The sequence below is a fragment of the Taurulus bubalis genome (genome assembly GCF_910589615.1).
Source record: "Taurulus bubalis genome assembly, chromosome: 7".
NCBI classification, from domain to species: Eukaryota; Metazoa; Chordata; class Actinopteri; order Perciformes; family Cottidae; genus Taurulus; species Taurulus bubalis.
Window position 1 is genome coordinate 10,916,357 of NC_136595.1, and position 18,151 is coordinate 10,934,507.

At 42.0% G+C, this 18,151-nt stretch overlaps 1 protein-coding gene across 1 annotated transcript in view; it reads right to left on the bottom strand.

The window, feature by feature from the left end:
• Positions 1-18,151, bottom strand: part of LOC306739280 (contactin-associated protein-like 4) — a gene marked incomplete at both ends in the record, with an annotated part of 81,700 nt that overhangs the window by 34,091 nt on the left and 29,458 nt on the right. Inside the window, 5 exons of the mRNA XM_079221259.1 lie at positions 4,061-4,232; positions 6,524-6,673; positions 8,112-8,379; positions 9,092-9,238; positions 9,567-9,742. Coding sequence (XP_079077385.1) covers positions 4,061-4,232; positions 6,524-6,673; positions 8,112-8,379; positions 9,092-9,238; positions 9,567-9,742 — 913 coding nt within the window. The remainder of the gene's footprint in view (positions 1-4,060; positions 4,233-6,523; positions 6,674-8,111; positions 8,380-9,091; positions 9,239-9,566; positions 9,743-18,151) is intronic.

The following is an 18,151-nucleotide window of genomic DNA, read 5'->3' on the forward strand; positions in this document are numbered from 1 at the left end:
TTTGTTAATGGCCTATAACATTAAGAAGTCAGCTGCAAAACAGTTCCAAGTTATTAATTAGAGTTAATTAACTCTAGTTGAGTACTAATACGCTGATTCCAATAAGGAGGTCTCTCATTTAGAGTCAATTTGAATTTATCACATGGTGCTACATGGAGATTAGACCTCATTGTGACACAGTCTATTAAAGGGGGCAGTGATGCCGTGGTTAGTTCAGGAACATTCCCCCCTGCAGTCTAGTGGGGGTGGTGGAGAAGGGAGCTGATGGGATGTGGAGCAGGACTAGAGGTGAATGAAGAAGTCAGAAATGACAACTGACAGCAGCAGAGGGGAGAATAGTTTAGAAATATGACCACAACCTTCATGAGGATGTGCTGGTTGAGTTCAGGACTTCCTCAAAGTGCTTTTTTTTGACAATATCCCCAGTTCTGGGTCTGCAGTTCTCCTCCCCTGCTGAGCACAGCCTGAGCCCAGCCCTGCTTTTCCTTTCTGAATCATGTAACAGTTTGCCATAACTCCCTGAAGGCCAAATTAAAGACCTTCTCCATCATCTTCCTGAACTCCTCCAACACCCGTTTTTCCCCTTGACAACCGCTGCAGCTCTTCTGGCCAACCAGTACCTGTCTGCTGTTAGACACACCTGGACCAGCCTGAAAGGCCTCCCTCTTAGGTTGCCGCCACAACTGACACAGATGGCTTCCCAACCACAACTCCTAGCAGCCGCTTCCACAATGGAGGCTTTGGACATGTGCCGGTCTCCCCCGGGATGACAGGGGCTTCAGCCAGACCTTCCCAGTCTCCCCCTACATGCTTGGGTTTACCTGTCCGCCAGACTACTACTGAAAACCAACCACGGCTGCAGATCTGACGTTACGACCACAAGGTCGATGACTAATCTTTGGCCTCGGATGTTCTGGTACCAAGTATCATTATGAACCACCCGACAATCGAACATGGTGTTTGTTTTGGTCAATCCATGACTAGCACTAAAGTCCAACAATAAAGCACCACCTGGGTTAAGCTCAGGAAAGCTGTTACTCCCAATCCCAACTTCTCCACCTGTACATACAATCCGACAGATCTACCCTGATTAAAACAGGGTTGAAATTAAATTTCTTCAACATTCACTTTCATTTTAAGATCATCATCAACATTTTGATTGAACTATTAAACCTGATTTCCTCTGTAAAATAATTGGAAGTCAAGCAACTCAGTAGGCAACTCTATCCTGCAGCATTGGTGGAGTTTTCAGTAATTGTTCGCAATCCAGTTTGCAACTCAATATGAACACAGAGAAAATTACAGAGGTTCAGAAACACAAGCCTGGATGAAGTTGTGAACCTGTCACACTAAATCTATACTACACATCTTTTCTATGATGTGAGTGCAGACATAGAGTCACTATAGCTGACAGACAGATCGTTAAATAAAACAAGAAAACTGGACCTCTTGGTGACCTGTGTTTCTTTGTGTGTGTGTGTGTGTGTGTGTGTGTGTGTGTGTGTGTGTGTGTGTGTGTGTGTGTGTGTGTGTGTTTTGACAAGGTGTATTATTTAGTTGTCAGGAACCTGACAGAAGCGAAGAGGTCAGAATTACTGCCTTCAGACAGCTTCATTGATCTTGCTTCAAAACACATGCTCGTACAGTGAGGAGAGGTCTGCCGGAGGGAGTACAGCAAGTGTGTCCTAAAGGTGTCGGTATGCTTCAAACAATGTCTGCCACACCCTCCTTCAACCCTTTTCACGTCAGATTTTGGAGCCGTCAAACTATTTATATATTTTTCAAAAATGTAAATAATAAAATAAACGTATGTCTTGTTCCCCCCAATTATTTTCACAATTTCCGTTACTCTTCGTATGTACAGCCCAGTGCAACACCATGAATGGCATCAGGGAGAGAATGTCCAACAATGTACGCAATTGAACGTGGTTCAAACCTTGTTGAAAAGAATGTGTCTTGGTTGATCAATACTTTTGGCCTGGCAACCTCACCGTGACTAAAAGACTAGGAAATCGCTGCTTCCTAAAGTTTCTATGGAAATAGTTTGACGCGTAGTGCACTTGGTTTTAAACAAACAAGATACAACATGTGGAGACAGCTTTAGCGTCCTTGTTTATACATTATTTCTCTCATGAAGACAGTTAGGTGTAGCCAGTGTGGCCAAGGGAAAATGGTAGCACTTTATAATAACTACACACTATTTAGCATTAGTAAAGCATGAATAAACACTTAATTCATCACTTATTGTTCCAACATGAACACTCATTAGTAACTGAATTACTAATGAGTTATAAAGCATTGGTCCAACATGAACACTCATTAGTAACTGAGTTACTAATGAGTAATGAGTAATGAGTAACTGAGTTACTAATGAGTGTTCATGTTGGAACAATGCTTTATAAGTGATGAATTAAGTGTTTATTCGTTTATTCGTGTTTTACTAATTCTAAGTGTGTAGTTACTATAAAGTGCTACCGGAAAAATAAATGTCTGCTGCTCACTTTTGAATCCCTGATTTCTCTTGTGCATTAGGGAGGGGTTCTTCAACATGATCTTTTTAATTCGACGTTTCATTCTCAAGTCTTTCAGCCACCACAGGGAGATGGTTCAGATTTGGAAACTTGCATATATGTGTGTAAGGAGAAGTGTGGATGATAAGAAATATACTCCTCAATAGCTTTTCCTAGAGTCAAAAGCCCTCAGTAAGCAGGCTGTCAGATGGTTGACTTTTTGCATCCCCTTGATTGGAATGTGAGGTGGCACCTTATTTTGTATTCACCTCTTATTCACCTCACTTCTTTTTTGGTGAATGTGTATTTTTATTTATATCTACGCATCTATCTGAATATACACAGATCATTGTTAAAAACTTGCTGAACAGAAAAATACACCCATTACAAAGCTTATATAAATTAATCTATATTACGTGAATGGATTTAAAAAGCAAATATGACTGCAAATGCAGTAAACTCTGAAAAAAGAGACTGATGCAGCGCTCTCCAAGGTCCTGCACTTCAGTCAGTCAGCAGGAAGAGAGCTGTCCAAGGTGCTACTTTCTGTCCACACTGACAGCCACTGGGACGGTCCAACCAGTGAGCACCATTTAAAATCCTTCAGGTTATTGGTGGTTTAAATATACCTTGTACTAGTTCTGTTCTGGTTGCTAAGTCTTTAATATGTCTCCCCAGTTTACTCCCAAGTCTCTCTGTGTCTCTCAAACTGCTCAGTTCAAGAATAAGGCTGATGATATTCTATATTTTTGTTATTATCAACACAATGCATAAAAAGACCAAAGCCAACCGTGCATTCATCTGCCTCATTCTCAGCCCATGTGTTGCTATAGAACATTTTAATGAATGTATAAAGAATATATAGACTGAAACTGAACTACATTGGACAGGTGTATTGTGACAAAGGAGTTTAATGGAGTTATATGGTGCAGAAAAAAAGCTATCTTAGGCTTTCAATACATAGACAATACTTGTTAGTAGAATCAATTAATTGTTGGTTTTGTATTTTAACAGAGCTAGTGTGCTTTAAATCATTATTCCCTTGTCTAGATGTTTATTCTTGAGTCATAGATTGACAATTGCCAAGTCTTGTTGACAGTAATGTTTTTTTGTGTTGCCAATAAAAGCACCTTGAGGACGTCTACAGCTTTCTGCTTCTATAACTATACTTGTGTTTTCAACTGTCTCTAAAGAGGACAGCAGCTAATAAAATACAAAATGTTCCACCTGTGTATCTAGTTGAGTATGGTAAAGGGAAGACCAGCTTCATGCAACACATTTATAATATGATTTTCAAACATGTGGTCCAAAACCAAGGGCAAAATGAAAATAAATCACAAAGTGAGTGCTTATTCTTATCACTGTTTTCACAAATCCCAAATTGACTGTGGAAACTACTTTGAACCAACTCAATACACAAAGCAAGGAAAAAAAATCATCAGAAAAGTTAATGACGGCAATCAGCCGGCAATCAGACGGCAATCCCCCCCCCTCCCCCCCCCCCCCACACACACACAGCAGTAAAAAGAAACTCAGATAGTGAGACTAACCTGTCGATGATGCCGCACATATCAATCTGCAGGTGGCTGTAGTTTCCCAGGAGCCTTTGTTGCACCTTGATCAGGTCAACTGGTTGGTTATCCACAGTTAAGAGACGCATGCAGCCCTGAAACACTTTGAAGGGGTTCTTACACGCCTGACCGCTCTCCTGAACAGGGCATGCTAGGGAGGAAAACACAGGACACTCTTATCAGTGGTTGGTCTGCAAAACAACAGTGTCAGAATATGTCTAACTTCATCATGGCATGTGGGAAGTTACGGATGCCAGCTTTGTTACAAGGTTTAAACTTCACCATCATATTCTATAGGGGGTTAAGATACACAAGCTAGCACTGTATAAAGTAGTAAAAATGTACCACCTTTACCAGCTGCAACATCATAGTGATATACACATTACTGCATCAATCCAATATTAAAATATACATTATTCTGAAATAAATCATTCTGCAAAATGAATACTTTTACTTTCGTTTTTTTAAGTGTTTTTACACTTTGAACTCTGACTTAAGTACATTTGTGAATGATTGAGTATTTATCTACACTGTCACATTTATACTTCTGACTACATATTCTACTACTGCAACTAGCTCCCATTTGTTTCCACTCCAGAACAAAAACTGGACTTTCCTGTGCTCATTTTCCCACAGTAGAGTTTTCAGATTCAATGTGCATAAGTAACTAATTACTCAAACATCGCTGCAGAATAGACACAGGGTTTTGTTCTCCTCCTCGATATCTGTGTATCGGACGAGACTGCTTTCTGGTTCTCTGTGTACCCTCATCTAAGCTCTTACTGTAGGTATGAGGTGGCTCTCATATAAAACCACTCTTCGCCAAAGGATGTGAATGAGCTCATGACTTATGCTTGAGGTTGATCCTGGATGGTGGCAATCTGCGGCATAATACAGCATTCCAGCATACCAGCTCTATGTCGCTCTAATTATAGTCAGCCCATCAGGCGCAGTTCGACAGGATGACTCACTGGTTATTGTCACTTGGAATTTTAGGAGCTCAAAAGAAGATTTTGTTGGAGCTGTTTTTCTCATGGCAGTGATAATGACTCATGGAGGAAGTTTTTGATATGCAGTGTTTCACTTTTGGGGATTAAAAATCACATCACCACTGGAGTCAAACTCACTGATTCAAGATTCAAGATGTTTTTACTCATATGCACATATAACAGAGTTTTTCTATACAATGAAATGCTTATTTTGCTGGGTCCTCCTAACACACAGAATTAGAATAAACTTAAGGTAAAAAATAAATAAAAATAAGGCACAAAATATAGAAGATATAACAGTATTGCACAACAAATATAAATAATAATATAATATACTGTTCCATAATCTTACAGTTTTGGTATTGTGGTTGTCTTTATCGGGCAAGTAACCATATATACACTTCCGCACCCTGTACATATGACGTCCTTCCGGCAGCTCAGTAAATCCAAGAATCACATGGTCTTTACCCAGCCAATCATCAAAGATCACTCTATGTCACACCACCCGCCTTTGGGGAATTTGACCAATCAGCAGAGACCTGAAGCGCAGTTGACTTTCTCTTTTTTCAGGGGGATGAGTGGTCGTCCCGCAACCACAAGGTAGCCGGTTCGATCCCCAGTCCCCCCATAGCTCACATGTCGAAGTGTCCCTGAGCAAGACACTGAACCCCCAACTGCTCCCCGGGCGCCTCACAGGGCTGCCCACTGCTCCCTATCCAGGGATGGGTCAAACGCAGAAAAGAATTTCCCCAAGGGGATTAATAAAGGATCATTTCTTCTTTCTTTCTTTTTTTTCTTCTTCATTCATTCCCGGAAGAGACGGTTTTGCGCTCTCTACAATCACGGGTCAAACGACTAAACTAACTATAGTAAGCCGAAACTCCCACATGTTATGCTTGAATAGTTGCACTAAGTGATTACATGCGTGTTTTTTGTGGAGGACTTAGTGAAATTACGGCATGAAAAACGTAGGCACCATATTTAATCATACGCCCGTTTTAGTGTTCGTTTTGGGACGTTTTCCCTTTGCAGCTAACAAGCCATACAGTGCATTTTCTTTACAAATAAGGCAATACAGCTTAGGAATTTATGTTTTAATGTTTGTACAGTGATTCAGAGAGAAGGAGGAGGAGGAGGAGTGGAGAGGGAAAGACTAGACAGCTTTATGACTTCATTCCTCTGTGTGGCATGATGATAATTATTACCCGGTTACCTCTGTGAATTTCAACCAGTTGTAAATGTCCATGTCAGCAGTTTTCACAACTTGAAGTCTACTTTTGGTAGACTTTAAAATATTTGAGAAGAGAAGGTTCTTAGTTTAAAAGATACAGCTCTCTTTGGCAGCTCTCCTCAGCTGTGGCTACAATCAGGTAAATCTTTTTTTTTTTTTAACTGTTCAACAACAGATAGAACCAGGACACATGATGCATCATTTTTGTGTATGTCTTCTTACCACCGAAGAAGAGTTGACTGTCTGTGGTGAGAGGAAGTGGGATGCTGGCGTGAGCTGTGGCTCCTTCGTCTTCGTCCACTGTGATGCTCAGATGATCTTGTCTGGAGTTCAGCTCAACGCGATGCCACTGACCATCATTCAGACCTGAGCCTTTAAGCACACAGACACACAAACAAACATGCTAAATAAATTACCGGTTTGGGTTAGTTTCCAATTTCATTATGACCTTCATGTACAAGTGATTCTTTTATTTTGTTTTGCTATCTGGATTTTCCAGTAAGTCAGGAACATGAATCACAGTTTTATGGATCTGTTCACTGTTGTGATTTTAAAAGTGCAAGCGAGGGGAGCATTTTTTTTTAACTCTCAACAGCTCTCTCTCAGGGCTCTCAAGTGTCCCGCATTGAGCGTGACTGTCACGCATTTCGGTCTTAAGTCGCGCCCTCCCGCCACACATCGTATTTCTCACGCTGAAAAAAAACTCTAGGCTATTTAATGTGCCGCAGCGCACAAACATGACCTGGTCGCGCTGCCCTCACCATGGAGGAATCAAGCACGTCTCCCCCCGAATCCCCTGCCAATCAAAAAAAAGAAATGGGCTACACGAATAGCCAATCAGAAAAACGTATCTGTTGTATCTGGGTGAAATATAATAATAATAATAATATGTCACTCTTACCTGTCTTAAGAACTTGAGAGCCCTGCATTTATAAATACTGGGGGGGGGAGGATATGTCACTCTTACCTGTCTTAAAAACTTGAGAGCCCTGCTCTCTACATGTTGACAGCAAGCCGGCGGCACATAGCTAGGGGTGCTATCAGTGCTAACAATGCAAACTATGGCTGACAGAGCAAAAAGTGACAGGGAACCGGAGGGTGTGTGCTACACTTCCACGATGTCGCTACCAGTTGGGACGGCATTATCAGCTGTAATTGCTGTATGACAGCAGTGCTGAGCAGCTTACTAGTGAGGCACGCTCACATGCACTTAACATGCACTAAAAGCACACGCGGCCAGCCCGGCTATGCCAAAATAGCAATGAGAAGCTCCGATAACAACACACACAGAGGGAAAGCAACTATCTGTTCAGAGAGACATTACTCCACTATTTCTTTACATAGACAAATATTGTTTGCTGCTATATTAATGTCCAAAATGGTAAATACAGCTCCTTTAAGTATGTGGTAAGTTAGTTTGAGTGCGTTACTTAAATTACTGAAATAATGAGTAGCCAAGCCTGAAGAAATATGACATTTCAAAAGTTTAATGAGTCAGAAGAAAAATTTGGATTTGACAAAAACATCTTAATTGATCAGTTTGTACTGGAGCTTCCAACAACATATCAAGGTCTTCCACTGCAGACGGAGTTTGACAGGGGTTATAGAAGTCAGAAGTTCAATACTGCCGAGTCATGACTGAGCCAACTATCCACTGAGGAAGACTGTGACATGCAATTCAAACCTTGAGACTATGGCTTTTAATATTCAAGAAGCTGTAGCATGAATCTGAGCTCTGTTACAAAACTGAACAACATGGGTAACATACCTCTCTGTAGGTGTAACTCAGCAAAATCCTGCTTGGACCAACCTGCGCTCAACTCCAGCTGGGCCCTGCCAGCTTTATTAATCTGTAGGCGGAGTCTTCCCTCACTCAGGTACAGCCATACTGTGCCCTCCTGCTGTAAGAGGTCAAAGGTCAAGAGAAGCCCAGCCTTGTTCCACGTGCGAAACTGCAGCGCCACAGAGACAACACCTGATGACCAAGATGTCAATCCTGGCAACTGCAGGAAGCTCTGGGAGTCAGTAAACGTCACAGCAACTGAAACTTTCTCAGCACAAGAAAAGGTCACATTGCCCTGAGAAAGAGAGGAAGGAAGGGATGGAGAGAATGATCATGAAAGAGATAATATAAGATTAATATTCATTAGTTACAGAGGCTGACTAGGTTTGACTCTGTGTCACTGAGGTCTCATCAGCAGCTCTGTGAAAAAAAATGAAAATGAAAAAGGACATCTTTATTACCATATTGATATCAGCTGAGCCGTTAAAATAAACTAGAAAACCGGTGGCATCAGGGTCACACAGCGTTTGAATTAACTTATACTACATGACATTGAGAAACAGAAATTCTGAAATGAAAAAAAAAGGCATCAGAGGCATTAGCATGATTTAAATTTCCATTACACATTACAAAATATATATAATCTATTGAAAGAATTAAATATACTCAGCAAAAGGGATATGGTGTGTTAAGATAATGTATTGAGGGAAATATTTTACATTGATTCCCATTATTATAAACTCATATGAAACAAACCTGTGTGATGTCTACTATACATCAAAAAGTGCCAGTTTCCATCTCTCCTCCTTCTCCTCATTTTCATTATCTACCTCCTTTCCTCCATAATGTATGTTACCAAGTCTACTTTTCTTCTCAAGTTTGTTTGCTTTGGTACATACTATATACCCAACCACACGCCTAACTGGTAAAGGTGAGTCGCCACAGCTCACCTACTTCTTTATAAGAAGAAAAACTAGTTTCAAAGATGCAGCAACACATTGACTTACCACCACAGAGGCCTGGTGGTTTTTTTTTTTAGCCAGATGTATCAGGTTGAGGTCGTTGTAGAGCAGGTTTTCCATGCAGCCATGGAAGTTCCTGTTGGAGAGAATGGGTTTCTGCAGTCCATGGCTCTGGACAGCTCCCAGACTTAGCTGCATAAGAAAACAACACACACAAACACAAATATGTAATAACCATCACCCCCTGCAGGAATGAAAAGTTGTCTGAAGTTTTGACAATGAAAACATATTCATAGAAATATTCTCTTTATTCATAGAATCAGTATGATCTAGTATGGTCAGTATTGCAACCAACCTGAACTCAAGCTGACCAGAATATATTCCATAAAGTACAAAACCAAAAAATGTTGGTCGCCAACTTTTAAGTGGACAGGAGTTTGGTACATACAATATATTCTAAATAAATAGAGTACCACTTAAAAACATGCGTTTTTTTTGTGTGCTGACAAGCTTCTTTCACCTGGTGGATGTCCCAGTGGCTGAGCTCAGCTGGGATGTGGACCTGATGAGTATTTGTATCCACAGTGAGGTCGAGGTGAGTGCTGAGCCGCTCCAGCTTTACATGGTGCCAGTGCTGGTCATCCAGCAGACTACCCACAGAAACAAGAAGCTGTCCACTGGAGGATGAACTCACACCTGCAAGGAAGGTGAGGATGTGAAAAACAATCGACCGTGGTGTTTTGACGGTAGCTGAGCAATGTCTTCAGGTATTGCAGAAATCCTTGAATGTGCAATTCCTGCTGAGGAAATGGAATTTTTTTTTTTCCAGAGGTGTACAACCCTAGAAAATACTTTGCAGTTAGCATTCTGTGTCCTTCTAAGGACAAACATGCTTGAAGGAAACATTTTCAAATGCTTCCTATTCCTGGCAATTTATGAAAATCTAAAGGAAGGTTCATGTTCTTTAACAAAAAAGTCATGGAAACATTGCAGCTTCAGTTGAATATTCCCATCTTTGTTTCAAACAGGGAGGTGGGGTCACTGAGGTCAGCCTCTCTCATTAGAGAGCACACATAGCTGTATGCTGGCAGGGAGGAGGAAGACGCACAATACATGATGAGGCTGCAAAATGACAGCAGGACATAATTAATGACAGACCCTACACCAGCAGGTCCAAATTGGTGAATCCATCTTTCCATCCCCTCACGTTTTGGGAGAGAAAAGAGTTTCTGCTGACAGAAGGAGCTACAACAGAAGGAGCAGGATACACCGAGTCATTAATTATAAAGGACATTGTCTTTAAAGGGGATGCAGATATGATAGATGGATATTAAAAAAGTTAATGTAATTTACATCCATGTACCAATGGTATAGGTACCTTGTTGGAAGGGTGGTAGTAATTTTGAGGTGATTTTGTAGGCTTAGGTTTAACCAAAACACTTAGTTATGTGTAGGAAAGACATCATGGTTGGGCTTGCAACCATTGCAACCAACTTAGCATAAGAAGAGAAAACACATAACTTCAAAATAACTCAACACTTTCAGACACAAACACCGGTCTCCTGATCGAAGTCCTTGTTTTGTGTGACCCGCCTTCTATGTTGTTGTTTTTTGTCTTTAAACTACATCATCACACTCCATCCATCCATCCATCCATTATCAGCCGCTTATCCGGGGTCGGGTCGCGGTGGCAGCAGGTTCAGCAGGCCGACCCAGGCTTCCCTCTCACCCGCAACACTTTCCAGCTCATTCTGGGGGATCCCGAGGCGTTCCAAGGCCAGCCGGGAGATATAATCCCTCCAGCGTGTCCTCGGTCTTCCCCGGGGTCTCCTACCAGTTGGACGTGCCTGGAAAACCTCTAATGGGAGGCGTCCAGGAGGCATCCTGACTAGATGCCCGAACCACCTCAGCTGACTCCTTTCGACACGAAGGAGCAGCGACTCGACTCCAAGCTCCCCCCTGATGTCCGAGCTCCTTACCCTATCTCTAAGGGTGAGCCCGGCCACCCTGCGGAGGAAGCTCATTTCGGCCGCTTGTATTCGAGATCTCGTTCTTTCAGTCACGACCCAGAGTTCGTGACCATAGGTGAGGGTTGGAACATAGACCGACCAGTAAATGGAGAGCTTCGCCTTCCGGCTCAGCTCCCTCTTCACCAGGACGGACCGGTACAGCGCCTGTTTTATTGCTGCAGCCGCACCGATCCGTCTGTCGATCTCCCGCTCCCCCTTACCCTCACTCGTGAACAAGACCCCGAGATACTTGAACTCCTTCGCTTGGGGTAGGCAGTTTGTCCCCACCTGGAGGGAGCAATCCACCGGTTTCCGGCAGAGCACCATGGCCTCAGATTTGGAGGCGCTAACTCTCATCCCTGCCGCTTCACACTCGGCTGCAAAACGCCCCAGTGAATGCTGGAGGTCACAATCCGAGGAGGCAAACAGGACCACATCATCCGCGAACAGCAGAGAGGCGATCCCGAGACTCCCGAACCGGATCCTCTCCGCCCCCTGGCTGCGCCTAGATATCCTGTCCATGAAAGTCACGAACAGGACCGGTGATAAAGGGCAGCCCTGGCGGAGGCCAACACCCACCGGGAACGTGTCTGACTTACTACCGAGGATACGAACACAGCTCCTACTGCAGGCGTACAAAGACCGGATAGCCCGTGCCAACGGGTCCGGCACCCCATACTCCCGCAGCACCCCCCACAAAAACCCCCGAGGGACCCGGTCGAAAGCCTTCTCCAAGTCCACAAAGCACATGTAGACTGGTTGGGCAAACTCCCAGGACCCCTCCAGTAGTCTTGCAAGGGTAAAGAGCTGGTCCACTGTTCCACGACCGGGTCTTGAATCTGAGGTTCGACAAGCGGTCGGAGCCTCCCTTCCATCATCACACTCTAAGCGTCTAATAAGGCATGGGTTGCTTAATTCAGCTAGTTTTACATTTTCAGAAGTCATGAGCCCAGTTTGAACAAACAATTTAAGTTAAGTTTAGGAAACTCACGCTTTTAAGGCAGCAGGGAACTTTAGATGGAGCCATGTTTATTGTCTGCTTTCAGTCTTTATCTAAGATAAGATAAACAACCTGGCTCCAGTTCTATACTTAATGCACAGACATGAGAGCTGATAACAGCATTTCCCAAATGTCTAACTATTTCTTCAATGCCATTTGATGAGGTGACGCATTGGGTTACAACTTGAACTGAGAGCCGGTGATCGATAAAAGAAGTCTGAGGTAAAACAATAGAAACACTTTTATTCATGAAACTCCCTCCTCCTCGCAGTCCTAATTCTCCTCTCTCTTCCTCACCTTCACGCCTGTGAGGAAGGAAGTTCAATCTGAGAGCACCTAAACTTGCCGTTGTCTTATTTGTCCAACTAAAAGGAGCACAACTGCTTGATTTATCCACATTGAGTAGGCTAATATTGAATTGTCTCGTCTTTAAGCTATGAAGTCTACGCTGAACACTACTTTCCACCTTCAAGGAGTCTAGTGTTCCAGACAGCTCCCTGAGGCATATCACCTTATCATATTCTGTCTACTGCTCCATTAAGGCTCTTTGCTCAAGCTCTAAATCTGTTTATGAAGGACGACAATGACAGGTCTTATCAGGAGTGACTGTCATAATTGTTTCAGCGTCACGTGGTGCCGTTATTTGAAATACAGCTAGACTATAAAAAATAATGTATTTTCTCTAAACCAATTCTCAGCTTTAGTCACAGTTAGGAATTTAATGTATCACCATAACCCCCCCCCCCCCCCCCCCCCCCCCCCTCTACCCCTTCTCACCCCGTCATTTCTGTCAGGTCTCTGTCTCTTCAGTTCAACTCATATGGGCTTTATTCACATGCTGTTTTGATTTATTTTTTTTTAAACATGTAGCCATTTGTATAAAGAGAGTAGGGTAAGTAATACATCAAAAACAAATTGGACTGAAACAACTTATTTATATCATGTAATACTTGATAATATTGCTAAAACACATAAAGATTCAGACAGTCCATCTGTCTGTCTGTCTGTCTGTGGGCAGATTTAGTCACCACTATAGCTTCACAACTGGACAAGATGCAGCCACAAAATTGTACATGTGTGTAGTTGAGATCAAACAGATTTTTCATTGTGACTGGTGTGATTCCATTGCAATATAGTCTCTGGTTTTAATTTCTTTTTTATTTTATTTTGTAAATTCTGTAAAAAACGAAAATAAGGGAAATGGTTATCACACTGTGCAATCACACTGTCCCTGGTTTGAGTCAGATCATGGACCTTTGTTGCATGTCATCCCTCCTCTCTTTCCTTATTTTCTGTCACCTCTTTACGATCTGCTACCAAAAATATACAAAAATAAATGTCTTTCTCTTCCCCACCATCTTCAGAGGCAAATCATTTACAAATCATGTCACTGACTGTGTAGCTATGTGTGTAGCTTATCTTGAGTTTGAGACACAAACCGTATTGCTGCTTCACACAGAAGAAATCCACAGTAAGCAACGTATTATACAGCAGGGGAGTGTGTCCCATGGCTATTTTAGCAATTTCAGGCTCCTCTGAAAATACAGAGGCTGCTTACTGAAACTCGTATGAGGCCGTTAACAACAGAAACTGCTCCTGGAGGCTCACTGTAAATCACTGTTAAAAAAGTGGAGTAGAGTAAGCAAATGCAACGGTAATCACCACGATTCATTGCCTTATATTTTCTCAACTAGAATACTTTATAGATAGAGATTCATCTAAAGCGATTAGTGGAAATATATGTGATCATTATGATCTTTCATAACTGTAAAATCTTAATTATTCAGGGATTTTTGCACCATAACACAGCCAGCATCCAGAAACCAACCACAACATGTCCTGATACAAATAAAAGACAGGGTTTCGCTTAACATGCAACTCGGCCTGCACGCCTCTCTGATGCCATCCTAATTTAGTCAGCAATACTTAACAACACGCGTCCAGAATGCACTGGAGCAGGACACACCAGCCCTTGGTGTATTTACTGTTGTGGATTACAGCTTCCCTGTGACAGTTCAGAAGTGAACTGAATTATGAAGCAGTTTGCTACATTAGAGCAAACTGACATTTTGATCAATGTAAAGCAGAGAAGATACAAGATAGTTTTGGATAGCGTACATAAATTCTAATGAGCCAACCAATTCATTCCAACTGCTTGGACAGCTACGGGCAGAGAGAGAAAGCCTTACTATCTCACTGTTGTGTTTATCTGTTTGCTATACTGCATATATGTCTGTCTTACTGTTTTTATCATCTGTAAATTATACTAATGGTGGTTACACAGTGTTTGACAAAAGCACATCTGCTCTAGTCGAGCTTTTTATGTTTGTGTTTACAAGCTACACACATCCCTGATGTGCAATGTTAGCCATCATTAGCCATCTTTAGCTATTCTGCGTCTCAGACAGCTTGTTAATCTCATGATACGACATGAATCACCAAGAGAGGCCCAGGACCGACAGGATCAGGCTGCCAAGGCTGCCAGGCTTGGAGAGATAAAGTATGAAGAGCCCCGAGAATAGCCCACACTCTGGAGCTATGGATATAATGCACTACATCTTCAGGTTTTATCTTTGAAACCCTAGTTTAAGCTTCTCTTCTCTTCTCTTGAGCCAAGAGCGGACTGTGGAGGAGCATGCTGTGGCTCACGGTGGATGCTCCAAGCAATTGATCTAAATTACACTGTCTGCAGTCTGCAAACTCCAGGGAGAGTGGGAGGGAGGGAGAGAGGGGATGTGTGTACGAGAGAAAGGAGAGAAAGACAAAGAGCATGCAATTGAAGAGGCAAATAATCACCTCGGAAAAAAATATATAGCAGGGGCAGAATTGGGGCCACATATGAGAAAGGCTGTAATAACAATAACAATGGAGAGTGAGGAAACACTGAAAAACCCAGAAGAAACAGAAAAAGAAAGGCAGACATGGAAACAACAAGAGCCAGAAAGTGAAGCATGCAATGACAGCGCTGTGATAGATTCTTTTTTTCTATTTCAGTATTGGCGATATCACTGGGTTATCATAGCTCAATATAATCTCTGGTCTAATACAAAAATGAACACTGTTTATATTGTTTCCCGGGTACGCAGAGTTGTTTGAGCAGTTTCTTGACTATCACTTCAGGTCTAAGGAGATGTGACATGCGTCGTTCAGAAAGTAAAATAGATACATTATTAAATCAACTAATGCAAAGCATAATGCAGCGATATATTGGCTATTGTGTGTGATTGTTTGAGAAACCACACCATGAAGAGATAAGGCAGCAGTCAGATAAGTAAGCATTACATGCAATTGCAACGACTGCTTTTAGTTTGAACAGATGTTAAAATGCAGTGTGACCAACAGCGTTGAGGGAATGCATGGAGGGTCCTACAGACACAGCGCCAGAGGTGGGGAGCGTGAAGGAACTGCGTTGAGCGCAGCATTCCCAGGGCCTTTTCTTGCAAGCTTGCCAAAATCCCCAAATGGGAAACTCTGGGGATCAACTGCGACTGAACTCGTTGAATATATTTCAAAAAGGAAACTTGCTAACGGTCCCACAATTGTTCCTCTTCATACTGTATTTCCTTTAAGGTAAAAACTTAGGAAATCTCGAGTCGGTTGCAGACATGTTACTGTTGTGTCAAAAGGAAAAAAGATTTGGCTCAGGGAACCTGAAAGTGACATGAACCTGAAGCATTTTCCCCAGAGAGCCAAAGCCAAAGACACATTTCCACTGAGGTGGACCATAAAGTCAATCTAATCTATTGTACTGAATGAAATATGTCTTTTTTAAACATCAATATATACAATGCAACTGTTGTAGTTACTTGAACAAACAACTACAACTTTGAAATGTCCGTATTACTGTAATCTTAGTGGATCAACCTTTCCACTGCGGACATTTATTTATTATTGAGAACTAAGTCACTGACCAGTGTAACATCCCAGTTTGCGTCCCTTAGGGGACCACCATTTCATGTCATTTCCCGTCAAATCTTAAGTCAGTTATCTAAAAAGTCATACAATGACAGCCAAATTAAACGCGGCTGTAGCTCAGGGGGAGGAATGGTCGTCCCGCAACCACAAGGTAGCCAGTTCGATCCCCATTACACGTCAAAGTGTCCCTGAGCAAGACACCCAACCCCTCGATGCTCCCCGGGCGCCTCACAGGGCACCCCACTGCTCCTTAACCAAGGATGGGTCAAATGAGTAGAATTCCCCCAAGGGGATTAATAAAGGATCGTTTCTAATTTCTATAAAACTTGAAATGAAGCTGCGTGCCTTAATCAGACATTGAAGATAGATACTCTATTCCCAAATCAGAGTGCAGTGTGTGATCCAACAGGTGAAGTAAAGACAGCATATAGTGCTAACATTACAGCTGAATTCACAGGAACAATTCTCTCATGCCCCAAATCACTGAAACAAAATGTCTGCATGTGACAGACTGTCCTTCCTTCCCACTTTCCACATGGTGAACTGAGCCAAAAGTTTAGAGGGCATTCCAAAGTCCAGTTTGAATGTTAAAGATGTTTGACCTATCATTAGGACCATGCAGTGTTTAACAGATTGTGCCATCATGCATCTACTGGGCCTTCTGACAGGAGATAAAGCAGGGTATGCTTTTAGGGCATGGCTACCTTTTGATTGACAAGTCATTACCAAAGGGTTGTCCGGTCTGGCAGTTAACCATGTTTTTGTCTTACACTTTAACTCCTTTACAGTATGCTTTGAGTTCATAAAAGTGAACTGCAACATTTTGCTTGATTGCAAATGTCCATTGTCTCATCATACTTCTGGTTGCAGAAAACCAAGATGACGAACTCAAGGCTTACAAACCGTAGTACCCAAACCAATAGGTGAAGTCATGAGGACTATGTCCACTTCTTATATACAGTAAGTGTTGTGTCAGACTTGAAAACATGTTAACCGATCTTATCCAAAATTAACGTAATTAAGGGCAAAAGAAAAGTCCTGCTTTTCCTGTAAATATTGTTAAAAACGACAGGGATGTAATCATTTTAAATTACAGAATCAGCGTTAACCAAAAGTAGAAAGTAAAAATAATGGTTGGTGAAGTACTCCAGCATCCAGATGGCATGGTTGATGAGAGGTCTGCCATATGGAGATAATACGATGGTCTGACAGTCCAACAACACCTTAGGTTTAACCTTGTTTACACCAACACAAACACACATGGACTCCCATCGCCTCCATTCTATGCAGTTTGGGGCGATGGACCGTGCTGTGCTGTGCTGTGCTAACCCACTGTGCTCCTCAAAGTTCATCCATCATAGATTAAAAAGAGAATATGAAAGCAGATGTCATACTGAGAGAGAAACAGAGCGAGGACGAGAGAGTGAAAAAAAGTCTGGGGAAAAAACAACACAAGACAAAACATGTTTTCACCTACAAATAAAGCTGTCCTCCTCCACAGTCATTGACCTGCAACTACACGCCTGCAATGGTGAACAGCACCAATTCCCCAAATTTATTCAAAATCTGATTAGTTTTGTCTGAGATATTGCTTGCGACATATGGACAAACAAGTAAACACTGTACTGAGTTAATCGGCATAAGCAGAGAAAAGCGTAATACCCCTGAGTCTTCTCAAAATTGGATCAGTGGTATCTTAGAAATCACATCTGACAAACACACAAGCAATCCAGTAGATGGTCAGAGACCAACTTGCAGCTCCCTCCATTTCATTTTTGGGACAAAAACACACTGTACAGTTTAGGTGTTTAGCTGACATTTACTCAGAGAGCAATGAACAGATAGATACAGCTGCAGTGTTTGCTGGAAGAAAAAAAGTCTAAGTTACAAAACACTTGATTAAATTCCAATATCCCAAGTTTCAGCAACATTACACCAAACACTTTCAAGCCATGTGGATCAATCCAGGAATTCAACTAACACTATGTATTGTTCCCCCACAAATGTAACTGCATTCCCTCTGTGTTGCAAGTGTGAAGTCCATGATTGTGTTTGTCAAGAATGAACAAATGATTAAAGATCCATTAAGATACTCGTCTGCAGCCCCACTAGCACCATAAATTGTGTTAAAGAGATTGCAATCTATATTTAGTTTTTTTAATAGATATCTTTTCCAATAAG